The 13538-nt window shown below is 35.7% G+C and overlaps 1 protein-coding gene across 1 annotated transcript; it reads right to left on the reverse strand.

Moving 5' to 3' along the window:
* Positions 1-39: 39 nt before the first annotated feature.
* On the reverse strand, positions 40-12303 carry LOC110711950 (arogenate dehydratase/prephenate dehydratase 2, chloroplastic-like). Its single transcript, XM_021890388.1, has 12 exons — positions 11848-12303; positions 11621-11682; positions 9576-9668; positions 8617-8817; positions 8465-8545; positions 5321-5416; positions 5166-5243; positions 4157-4246; positions 3900-3943; positions 3711-3792; positions 3502-3574; positions 40-353 (listed from the first exon to the last, which is right to left on the reverse strand). Exons 1-11 carry the CDS (start codon positions 12083-12085, stop codon positions 3515-3517), a joined length of 1125 nt encoding a protein of 374 aa, XP_021746080.1. The 5' UTR covers positions 12086-12303; the 3' UTR covers positions 40-353; positions 3502-3514.
* Positions 12304-13538: the final 1235 nt, after the last annotated feature.

Raw genomic sequence — 13538 nt, forward strand, 5'->3', positions numbered from 1 at the left:
CACCTAAGTTAAAACATTAATATAACCATTCAAAAATCATGGACACGAGAAATCTCAAAACTAGTGAAATTACCACAAAATGTGAATTCATATTGTATAACATCCAGACTAAATGCGCGTATTTAATAAGCTCCAGCACGCGGTACATTATATACCTCCACCTTCCTCAACTTCTGATCTTAAGATTATGAAAAACAAAGCCCTATTCCTCATCACGCTAATCCAACCGTCATCTAGAGAAATGGATTCTCCATTTCTTTTAAGATATGTAGAGGATCATGTCCCATTGCAGGGAAGTCAAAATTTCAACAATGGCAAACATTGCCACGGCATCAAGAAAGCTTGAAAAAAACCTGCATCAAAGAGTAGGACAGCCAGAAATTAGTCAGTTTTAAATCTCTTTAAAAAATTTCAGATATCCAGAGTTTGGAATTTATGTAACTTGCAAATTTACACCATCAATTAGAGAATCATTCTTTTATTATTTTCCTACCATCTCTTTTTATGGCCTAATGGTACCCTTATTTAATAAATCATCAAAGTTGTAAAAAATCTAATTGCATAAAGACATCAAATCCATTGGGCCATTGGTTTAAATCAAAATTAATATCAGAGTAAAACGCGCTGAAAGCAAGGCAATTTCAAGCCTTGATCAGGAACAGAAATATAGATTGCCTATTTAAGTCTCATAACAAGTAATGAAAAACAAAATGTAAGCCACCATGGACGTCACAAGTATAGCCATAAATGCCACTTAACACGCTTAAATAGATTTATATCTCTATATTGTTAAAAAGATGAGTGAAAAGGGAATAGAAAAATAGCCTTCGGTTTGAGTTGTTTCCTAACAGCATCATATTCATATGGCTTTTCAGAATAACCTTACTCTGGCTCTCTTTAAGAGTCCTTGTCATGCTTTCCATGTGCTCCGGTTTCCTTAAAAGGATCCATTTGAAAGACTACTCGAGCATCACAACCAAGAAGAGTACATCAGACCTTTATAGAGTGTTTGGATAAAGGAGAAGGAAAAGAAGGGAAGGGAGGGAAGGACAAATGATGAATTTTTCTTTCAAATCTCTCCAATGTTGGGATCAATTTCTCACAATTTAATCCCTCCCTTTTTCTCCCCTCCAATTCTCTTCCTTCCTCGTTTGTTTTCCAGATGAAAGATACTCTTATCTCCCCATTTACCTTGCCTTCCCTTCTTTTCCCTCCATTTCCTTCAATCCAAACAACTATTACGCCAAATCTTTGATCCACTTGTGATATGTATCACTCCCATTTCCAATCACAATTCCATTTTAGAAGATGGGCAGGACATACAGAGGCTGTTTAGATAAGTCAAGACATGCCAACTGTAGAAACATGATACCATTTGAATCCTTGTGATATAATAAAAGTCACCACAGGTTTCATAGATGAACATCATATGTAATAAATTACAAAGATCCTGGCCCTTCTACTTAAATCTTCCTTCTGCATACTCACTGATCACTGCCTCAAACCCGCTCAACGACTTTAAGAAATTGTTGTTCTTCGAGGTTGGTAGTCTATAATCAAAGGTTAGCCTCCAAATCCTACACCAACAAATTCTAAAAATGGTATATATTAGAAGAATAAAATGGTTGATAATCCTAGAAAAACTTAACAGAGAACAGCCTATCTTCACTTTACATGCTACCTCTTGTAGCTCAACACCATCACCAAGGATGTAGTGAAGGGCTAGAAATCAAGCATCTAAGAAAAGAGAGAGGTTGAAATCAGTATCAGTTTGATCAAATAGCATTTCTTAAAAATCACAATGATGATTCCTGAGAAGACTTGTCAAATCATTGACACGACTAGGTTTGCGGAAACTTGACACAAAGCCCATTATTGCTGTATATTGATTCAACGTAGATGTTAAGCCTCGTTAAAAAGTCACAAGACATCCATGATGTAACTTCTCAATTTTGATAATAAATCTCTAAAACAAGAACATTGACCCATCAACACAGATAATATATCTAAAGGAGCTCAAACAATGCAATCCTTAAATCTATACAATAATGATAGATCCATAATGCTTCCACCAAGAATCACCACTACAGCATCATACATCACAGGTTAAAACTAGGAACCAATCCCCACCCCCCACCCTGCAAAGACTTTGACAGAATTGGAAAATGAAACCAGGGTATCATACAACTGCACAAGGAGTCAGAATAACTCAGCCACTGTTCTTCAGAAACAACACTCATCCCACAAAGTTGGTATCACAATAACCTGATTTGTGTTTTGCCTCTCTTTTGATTTAAATACTCACAATCCCAGATCACAGCAACACTTTTTCTCTCTCCAGCCTCTACTTTCTCTTATTTCTTTCCTTCTATCTATCTGGCTTCAATTGTTTCTAATCCTACTACAATAACCATTTCTTGTCTTTTAGAAAGCACCTACCACATCCTAGACCGCACCTATATCCTATCCTTATATTATGAAATAAAATGCAGAACAGAGGAGTATACAGCAGCTCTGGACAATCAAATTGAACATCACAGTCAGTACTCCATACTACAAGACGCTTAATTCAATAAGGTTGATAATATGTTTCTTGGATCTTGATCCTCTCCAATTTATTTAAACAATCAGAACTTAATCCACCCACCCCAACCCCCCTTCCAAAAAAAAAGAAGGGAAAAAAACCTCACTCATAGTAAATTCATCAAGCAGTGGTGGTTGGTTGCAGTTAACATTCATATTAATTCACTATAAACATCTAAATTCTACAATGCTCCTTCCCCACCATGCTAAACTGTTTTGAAAAAAAAAAAGGGACTATCCCTACTCAATCAACCTCTCTTACATAACTTGATCTCTAGTTCCCATATTAGAGAAACTATTTTCCATGTGCATCATATTAGTTTCATCCAAATGATTGCAATTTTTTTCTTTCCTTTTCCTATCAGCTAAGTTATTGGCTTCTACCATGGTACAACACCAGTCAAAGCTGAGTACAAAAACTCACTGCACATCTCTCTAGGATCTGATTAGCATCACTTTTATTATTGTTCACGGTGAATGATCTAGTTTTTTGGTGATAAATTGCCAAGGCATTGTAGATTTATATATACCTATTCTAATGAAGCCCCAAGATGCCAGTAATAGACTGCCACATTGTGTTACTCACACAACTCGGAAAGGATATGAGGAGTTCTAAGAGGTTGAGATGTACACAGCCTAATCTAACTAGCTGTTCGTTAGGAATGTTTTCAACAATAACATCCACATGCATAGCTATAATTCAAGATTGGTAATTCAAAATTTCATACATGATGCACCAGTAATTCAAAAGGCCAAACTACTAGTTGCACTCCTTATTTTCCAGCAATTTTTGGAAGCTGATTTCATGATGCATGTAGTGATATATGGATATTGCGGTGTATGGGCCAAGAACAAGAATAGAATTTCATAAAAAGAGTAATTTAAGTATCAATGCTTGCCGCAATGATGAAGCCCTACCAGAACTCAACAATCACCTCCTACTCGTGTCTGCTGGATAACTTCCTAGAACTCGCAGAAGAGTAGCAAATTCCTGCCATGAGAGATGATGGATACATATTGGAAATTAATATGTATTAAAAAAATAAAAAATAAAAAATAAAAAAAATAAAAATAAAAGAAAAACGTAATTATGGCCACGTTTAGGAGAAAGATATAACAGACATTACCCCAAGATGCCTAAGGGCATTTTGCGCATTGGGATCAGCCATAGACGCTTCAAAATCCAAGTAAAAAAGATAGTCAAAACACCTGATAAAATTACAGTTAAAACAACAATTATATCACATCCATGTCCGAGTCATTCCACTTGTTACGCAGAAGAGAAAATGGGGGGAAAAAAAAATTGCAAAATATACTTCGAAGAACCATTGTTGCTATTTCGCAGTGGCCGACTCTCAATCTGGTACAAGAAAGCCAACACAAGAAAATGTTACGGAGTATAAATTACCAAGCTAACATCATAAAGTGATTAACCCTAGAGCATTCTGCATACTGTCACACTGTGTTCACAACCATACTGAAAGATTTTTTTTTTTTTTTTAAAAAGATAGCCAATCAATTATCTATCCTAGACACCTAAAAGAAACATAAATCTTTACAAAAATAAAAATACCTTTGTCAGATTAATGTGTCTCAGAGCAAAAACAGCTAGAGCCTTAAAAAGTGCACCAGGACCCTCTGTGTGAGAGAAAACAATGCTTGTCTACAGTTGAAAATAATACTTCCATTAGCAAATTACTCGGGGGCCGTTTGGTTTGCATGGGGTAAACGGAATGGAATGAACAAAGGGAATGAAATGGAATGGAATGAAAATCCCTCAAATGTAGTATGTTGTTTGGTTGTAAAAAAACAATGGGAATCACTAGATTCACCACCACCACTGTTGATCTCTTTCATTAAAATTTTCCTCACTCCCAGGCCTCCGGCGACCCCCTGCCAGCACCCCAGCCCCCTCCCCTGCGCCGGCGACACCAACCCCGGCCTCCTTGCCGCTCCCTCTCCCTTCTCCGACTCCTACCCACCACGTAAAAAAACCCTAACTCCGACAACGTATCAATCCCATTGCTCCAACGTTCAGATTCATTGGTGGTTTGAGGGGAGGGGAATGAGGTTTCGGTGATGGTGGTTTGGGGGAGGGGAGGGCGACGACGACGGTGATGAAGGTAGCCAGGGGGTTTGGGGAGGGGAGCTGTTTCCGGTGATGTGTCGTTGGTGGTTTGAGGGGAGGGGAATGAGGTTTCGGTGATGGTGGTTTGGGGGAGGGGAGGGCGACGACGATGGTGACGAAGGTGAAGACGGTGACGACGGTGATGGTGGTTCCGGTGATGTGGGTAGGTAGGAGGGTGGTGGTATGGTGGTGTGGTGGTGGCCAAGGAATGGAATGGAAATACCTTGGGGAAGGTGGGGAATGAACTTGGAGGGATTTGGGGGAATGAAGGGGGTAAAGGGAATTGGAAAAGTGGCCTAACAAACAACAACAAAGGGAATGATTCCCGTCGATTCCCATTCCCTTTGTTGAATACCCCCAACTAAACGGCCCCTCAGCAGTCAACAGCAAAGAGCAGAAAGGTAATTATTAAAGTTTGATCAATGTTAAAACTTTACTTTCAACAAGGGCTTACCTTAAAGGGCCTATCACTTCCCGGAATTATGGGTTCCCTTGCTAACATTAGAAATCTAGTAACATTATCAGAATCATCCTACAAAAGGAACATTGGTCATCCAAGACATTCATAAGAATCCCGCAAAGTTGGCTTAACTAGAAGTTGTTACAAACCTGTATATCTTCAGCAAGTACATTTAAGCCGTAGATCCTTGCAGCAGCAGCACTTGCAACTGCTCCTGCATCTTTAAGTTTGTTGAATGCAACAAACTATAAGTAGAGATGAGCAAAAATTAAAGAGGTTAAACCTTGTTATATACTTCTTCCGTTGTTTTTTAATCGCAACGTTGAGGAATTCATGCTCACCAATGCACATTTTATGACTTTAATATCTTAAATTGTATTTTTTAAAATTAAAAAAAGTATATTTCGAGACAAATCTAACAAAATCCCACAAGAGTATTTTTTCCAACGTATAATCACAAGAGACGATCAAAAGGAGTATGTCTGTGTATGTGAATAGTGTAAAATTCCACATAATTTGATTCAAAAAAAAACCAAGGAAGTATTAAAATTAATGCTCAAAAAGTAAATTCTGATTCAATTAGCAGACTACTGAAGAAAAGCATTACAAAAAGAAGTTTCAACTTTCTAGGTAGACAACCTCTAACTCATTAACACTTATGTCACTTAACCCTAAATACAACATTTAAAAAGGTTGTAAATCCATTGAACTAAGTGCTAATGAACCCAGAAGCAAGCAACCATGTCTAAATGCACACACATATATGGATGTGTATAAATATACACATGCAAGTATGTGAGTGTGTGTGCAGCCTCTATGCGCGCGTGTGGTTGCATATAGATATTAGTCCCAAATTTCACCCATCTTTAGGGGGGTGGGGGTGGGGATGGGGGTAGGGTCTCAAACTAGTCCTAAGTTTAATTTTATAGTCATTGTTTGATCTTTTAGAGTTTGTTGCAGTCTAGTAGATAGAGAAATTAACACCTGAGACAATTTCAAGAAGGTACCTTCAAAACTTGTGACCAAACCTGAATACATAATAGGCAGGATCAATTTGGATTGATAAATATAGATATTATAGATTTCAGTTTTTCAACTTCTTTTTGTGGTCAACAGCCTTTTATGACGATTTTGGTGGCAAGGACATATTGACCCCCACATACAAGGTCCTCCGACCCTCCCTCTAGCACATAAGTGATTTCAACAACCACATCTAGCAAACACACATTTACTTGTCTAACACACATTTCTCTCATATTGCTTGTCCCACAAAAAACTTCTCATTTCTTCCTTGACTTGGGTCCACACTCCACATAACATAATCTTTTCATCCTTTATCAGTTTATATTCATCTAATCTCTACTCTTTTATAGTATAAGAGTCCCCACTTTGTTTCACCTCAATTGGAAAACAATAAAGAATATCCACTACTCGATGTTAAACTATGTACTAAGAGAAATAATTAGGGGTCGTTTGTTTGGGGGCATTCATCAAAGGGAAAGGGAGTCACTATCAACTGCCCTAATTCCCTTTGATGTTGTTTGTTAGGCTGTTTTTCTCATTCCCATTACCCTCTCCATTCCCCTAAAATCTTCCAAGTTGATTCCCAACCCCCCCCCCCAAGGTTTTTCCATTCCCTTTCCTTAGCCACACTATCACACCACCACCACACCACCACCCTTCTACCCTAACCCCACCACCGAACCACCCAGCCACCTCCCCCCACCCTTTCCCGCCCCTCCCCTTCCCCCTCGAACTGCCTCTCCTTCCCAAATCCCCCTCCCCGAAAAACCCTAACCGTTATGGTTTTGAGGGGGGAGGGGAGGAGTCGGCAAGGGTGAAGGAAGAGCGTGCCGAGGTGATGCGGTGGTGGTGGCTGGGTGGTTTGATTTTCATGGTGGCCGGAGAAAGAGGGAAAGAGAAGTAAATTGGTGGTTATGTGGTGGTTGTGATTCCTTTTCTTATTTAAAACAAACAACATTGTTAATCAAAGGGAATTACATTCTATTCCTCTCCTTTTCCTTTGTTTAAGTCATTCTCTTTCCCTTAGATGAACCAAACGGCCCCTTAGTTTTTTGGTGCAACAGAGGGATCATAATGGTTAATTGTGGTTTGAAATCAAGTGAGGGATCTCATTCAGTCTAGTCTAAACCTAAGAGAAGGAAGTTGAGCTATTACGAACCTCCCATTTAAGCTGTGAGTTTGATCTCCTATTTTCACGATTAGCTCATGACAACTGCCAATTATTCCTTGAGGAATAATTTAGTTTATTTTCATGTTATAATAGGGAGCCATTGGATGAGTGTGTGAAGCCATAAGTAAAGTGAATTTTAGCCAAGATGTCATGTAACTCAAGTTATTAGAGAGATCTTTGAGAGGGAGAGAGCATATTATATCTCCTATAATTTTCTAACTTTATTTATAATATTAACTTTAATAAGAAGGTATCATCCCTTACCCTATGGAGTAGGTCATGTTGAATAAACCACGTATAAATGTTCATCTTCTTTACATTATTTTATCATGTTTATGATCTCTATATATTGCTATGTTCTGCACAAATTAAACACATAATCTATCAATCAATCTACCTTATTTCATAACATACACTAGAAGAGTGATCAAATGATTTGATTTATTTCAATTTCATTGTCAAGTCTTATTTTCTCACAATTACTTAAAGCTCAAAACTACCAATACTTCAATGTTGTTTTCCCTAATCCATAGAATCAAATTGAAGCTTTAATATACAAGGGTTGACTGAGGGGAAAAATTAGACAATTAGACGTAACTCAAATAGTGTGCTTAGAACTTGATACTGCTTAAAAAAAAACTTACTACAAGCATGACATTTATACAATCCTTGATTTCACCGTGTTTTTTAATTGGAAGAGAAAATAATGGAAGAATAAATTTGTTCAACCCGCGTGGAAATCTTATAGTTATTTGGAGCATTTCGATTCACATAGTATTCCTTGCAAAACCAATGGAACAGCTATGGAAAACCACGGGAATCTAAAATACTAATGTTTGCTTACATCTTCAATTTCCACAATAACAATCCAAAACTTCACATTTATATTTGTTCATTAAATATTTAACAAGTGAAAATTAATCCCTTTACCAAGTTTGCTTACATCACAGCCATTTGCACATATATATAAGATAAATGTGACTCTATATGAAATATCTATAAGCAAAACATACACATTGTATATATTAATGAAGGTCAAATAAATATTTTATCCTTATATACTCTATAGAGGCTCATCTAGGGAAAGAAAGAATTTCACCTTTGCTGCACCAGCAGTATCATCCACAGCTTCTCTGGTCACTCCAAACTTAGCTAATGTGTGCTCACATTGAGCAAGAGCCTACATAAATTTCTTTTAAATTCAGCCATATTTCAAAAACTAAGATACCTCACATTTGTATTGGGAAATACCTGGGGATGGCTTAACACCCTTTTCAATTCTTCAATCTTGACACCAGGGTTCGCCAACAAGCAATGCCGAATTGGAAGCTTCACCTCTCCCACTATATGCAACCTGTGCCTCAACAAAAGATCATAATTTCTGTGGATGCTACCCCCAAGAGAATTCTCAATAGGTAAAACTGCTCGATCAACAAGCCAGCGCTCAAGAGCCTACAGCAAAGGACGCAAGTCATTAAAAGAAGACAGTTTGTTGAACCCATAAACACTATAAAGCTATGCCTTAAATCGAATTAGTAATAGCACATCAAAAGTTGAACTCATTGAAGTGTAAGGGAACAGTAATAACAAATAAATCATGATTTTCTATTCTTTCATCAAAAACCGTAAAATTTAACCTTGACAAACAATTTAAAAAAAAATTACCAAAAATTGAATTCCAATTTAGGAACAGAGGATAGAACATGACACATTTGAAAATCAGTCTACTCCCACTCAACCCCTAACCTTTCTTATTTCAAGGCATATCATACTTGAAGCAGCAAGAAGGAAGGCAAAGAGAAAAGTAAAACATGAAAGCACCAAACAAGGACAAATCTAGGTGTTCTATTACTGTATGACCCTAGCTAAGACTAAACCCACTTTACTCATTTCACCAACAGTAGTCCCTATTGATAGATTCCAATGGTGACTTAATATATTCAAACAGCATTGGCATCCTACTTGAGAGGTTCTTTGTGATGTACAAGAGTATTTCCCATGCATATAATAAGCACTTCCACATAAAGCGAAGTATTTATGGAGACACAGATGCATATATTCAAAGTACATACAAGTAAGAAATCCCTCTTTATATTTAAATAAAACAACATAAATGTACTTTATAGTAAAAAAAAAAAACCTGGTTCATTTTCAATAACAAAGCAGTATAGCATGCAATCATTTCAGAATCAATAAGCCGAAAGACTCACTTCAAAAGCTGTGTCAAATTGATCACAAGGAACTGCTTCACAATTCGGATAAGCAGTCTCCGCAGCCAGCTCACTATATGCACCATTAACCCCCTACAGTTGCAGCAGCCCACCAAATCAGTACAAATGTAATTTCTTGATATGACATATTATGTACGGAGACAGAAAAGTGATAAACAAGAAATGATCCAAAAACTCATATAAAGGCTATTAAATTTTGATTAGAATTAAAAGCTTTGGGCATGGCTTTTCTTGCATAGTAATGTTGATTTTGTTAGATTTAAAGTTAATTCACCTAGAAATGGATTAAAATGACTACATGAGTAATCCAATCTACGTAGGAGCTGTTTGTTCAGGTGGTAGTGGTAAATCAATTTAAATTAATTTCCTAGTTGATAAGTTATGATCATTTATTAACGAATAGTTGGTATTGATTTTGATAGATAAAGGTGTTGAGGAGCTCTGAAACCTGTAATCAATTGGCCATGAAGTCCATTACATTGATGCATGGAGTTGAACAGCTCAAGTCTAACTATGTGTCCTAAAAAGTTAAATTTATTCCAGAAACCTGATTAACAGCAGTAATCTTAGATATGTGACAAATGAGTTGACACTAAAGATACAACCTCAAAACCGTTCCAAAAGCTTGGCGCAAAGAAGCTTTCTAATAAAAAATATATACTTGTATATAAAACGCTTAGGATGAATCTTTTGGTAGCCAATTTCCAATAAATTTAGAAGAAGATATTTTCACAACTCACTTCAAGTAAGAAAGTGGTACTCTTAGCACATGTCTTGTCCTCAAACCAAAATACCAAATCAACATCTTCAAGTACAATTCCTCTGTGGAAATCCAATCAGGGCATTAATGATTGAATCTTCTTCCAAGAAGTCCAGAAAAGGATATGGGAAGACATGCAATTTATAAGCATCCCAAGGAGAAATCCACAAAAACATCCTTGAAATATGCAACTAATTATATGAAGTGAAAATCAATTTTTTAAAGTTTAACCATCATCCAAGACCCAGCATTCACCTTAAAACCCACCACAAACTAAATTTTTTTTGCAAATCAGCTATGATAAGACTTCCAAATTACACTATTAAAAGCACAAGAAAGCTTCTAGCTCCATCAACCTAACCACTTACCATCACATTCTAATGCTCCCAATCTGTATCGTACTATTAATGACAAACTTCTTCCTACATTACCCAATGAAAACTCTTTGGGTCCATTTTCCACACCACCAAATCTCTCTCCAATTTCTCCATACTCTCCAACTTCATGCCACACTAACGAGAATAGAGAAAGTTAACAAGAACATGAAAAACATAGACACACTAAACAAGAAACTCTTTAACAAAGGCAGCTTCCACCCCCTCTAAGATGTGTTTAGTTACCAGCCTATAAAACTCTAATTAATAAAGTGCCAGTGTATACAAAGATTGGACATTCTCCCACATCGATTCATCACCAAACTTCTCTGAAATACAATCAAATCATTACCAGTTTCTCAAAAACACAATCGAATCATAACCAACCTCTCAAAAACATCAAATGTTCACCAGTATCTCAAAAAAATGCAATCAATGACTTCTTTTTGAAGAGAGAGAAGAAAATAAAAAAAAAAAATCAACCCCATATGAACAATTTATAAAGCAATATATAAATAAAAATATGAAAGAAATTAATTTTTTCCAAATTATTGATGGAAAGGAATTGTATTGTCACTAGTAGTTAAGTATGCTTTTTTACAGTTCATGCTCATTACCACTCTCTACTAATAAGTAATAACGATGATCTATGCGTTTAAGCCTCTAAATACATCTTCGACCAAGTAACACTTACGAATCAAGGCACGATTTCATTGTTATTACATTGTTAATACATTAAAGCCTCTAACTACATCTTCGACCAAGTAAGACTTAGGAACGATTTCATTGTTATTATATTGTTAATTCACTTGTTCCAAAACATACCATAAATAAAAAATTTAAATATTATAAATTAAAACTAAAAACATCCACATACAGAGACAGAATACCTGGTAGGCAACACGAAGACGGGACCCATCAGATTTTGAAGCAACACTGGACGTCAATGGCTCTGCAACACCAACATAAATATGTAAAAATAATTATAAATTAACAAGCAAAATCAAATCAATATAGCAAATTAAGAATAGCCCACCAAAAAATATTAAAAACCCACAAAAAAAAAAAAAAAAAAAAAAAAAAAAAAAAACCAGAAAATTTGGAAAAGAAGACATACTAGGAAGGGGATTAGCGGAGTCGTTAGCGGAGGAGGGAGAACCTTCAGGAAACTTCTGGGACAAAATAGCCTGAGAAATGTAATTAGATGAAGGAGGAGGAAGAGATGAAGCAATGAGATTACGGCGTCTCGGAAAATTGAGGGTTGCGGCGGAGCAGCGGTGGTTGTGGTGGCGGTGGTTAGGTGGCGTAATTTGAAGGCGGAATTGCGATGAATTGGAAGACACGGCGTCCAACATTTTTGAAATGGAAGTTGCGAAAGAGGGAGGGAATGAAGGGTATGAGAGTTCACTGTGCCAGTGTACAAGTAGCTACTGAGTATTACCAAGGGTCTGAGACTCCGAGGCGTTCTATTATAAACAAAAATCGTTTATCTAATAGCATTTCTGTAATTAAATAAAAAAAATAAAAAAATCTCAATTAGCATGATATTTTTATAAATAAATCGACACTTGAAATCCACATTTAACAAAATTTATTGGTTTACTAGATTAGTGCATGTGCGATGCACGGTAGTAATAATCTTTTTTTCTCCTAATTAATTTGTGAAATAATATAAAAATAAGGCAATTCATGTAAAATAAAGTAATAAACAAATACAATGCATATAAGAAAAATGAAATAATAAGACAAATTTTTTTTAAAACTACAATTGATAAATAAAATCATTTTTGATTTGTTGTGTTGAAAATATTTAAAAATAGTATACATCATATTACGTTAATGATGCATGTTATTCCCAATAAAACTATCAATGTTGATGTCGTATGACTGTTTTTTTTAATGAATTAGTTTAGTTTTTTTTTATTTTTTTTTAAAAAAAAAAAAAAAACCTATACAATGTATTCTCAAAAAATAAGCTAAGTAAAATAACTATTTTTTAAAAAAAACTTAAAGCTAACATCGACCTCTTTTAATAATAGTTAATATGTTTTTTGAGGGAAAAAAGGTTATAAGTTGGTAAAATTATTACAGAAACCTACCAATTGGTTGTTGGTGTAGTGGTGATTAAGGCTGCACTTGGTAGGGAGGACTGTGTATTCGATCCCCCGCAACAACAATTGGGAGGGGACTGGAATCTAACCACTCATAACTGACCCCGAATCCGGATTAGCCCAAAGGGTGAATCGTTTGGAACACCAAAAAAAATATTATTATTTCATAAGATTTCAAATCAACACCATCATTAGAATTGTTTTCTTTGTTTTTTTTCCCCATTGAACACCACTATTGTACAACTATATAATGGTAATTTAATTGTTAATATTGTATTTTTGGCTCCGGAATATTACTCTCCACTATATTTCAACCTTCTAAATTATAACTTATTCTCCATTAATTAAAAGGTCTCAAAAAAAAATTAAAAGGTCTCAAAATCTTGTGTAACTATTTTAAGTTAACAGAACACGAAATAAAAAGGAATGCAAATATTATAAAGATAATATATAAGATTAGGAATAATATACTATTATAGTTGTATTATGCAAATATTCCAAAAATAAAAGATTTTTCCTAAAAAGGAATGGGGGAATTTAGAGGGAAAAAACAGTACCAGGAAGTGACACGTGTCATTTCTGGTGTCTGTTTTAGTATTATGTTATTGATTTACGAAATTGTCACTAAATAAATATTTTTTTGTTAATCATGATGATAAACAGGTATTATCCCGTTTTACAACCATGAGTCCACAAC

This window comes from Chenopodium quinoa, unplaced genomic scaffold, assembly GCF_001683475.1.
Source record: "Chenopodium quinoa cultivar QQ74 unplaced genomic scaffold, ASM168347v1, whole genome shotgun sequence".
NCBI lineage: Eukaryota > Viridiplantae > Streptophyta > Magnoliopsida > Caryophyllales > Amaranthaceae > Chenopodium > Chenopodium quinoa.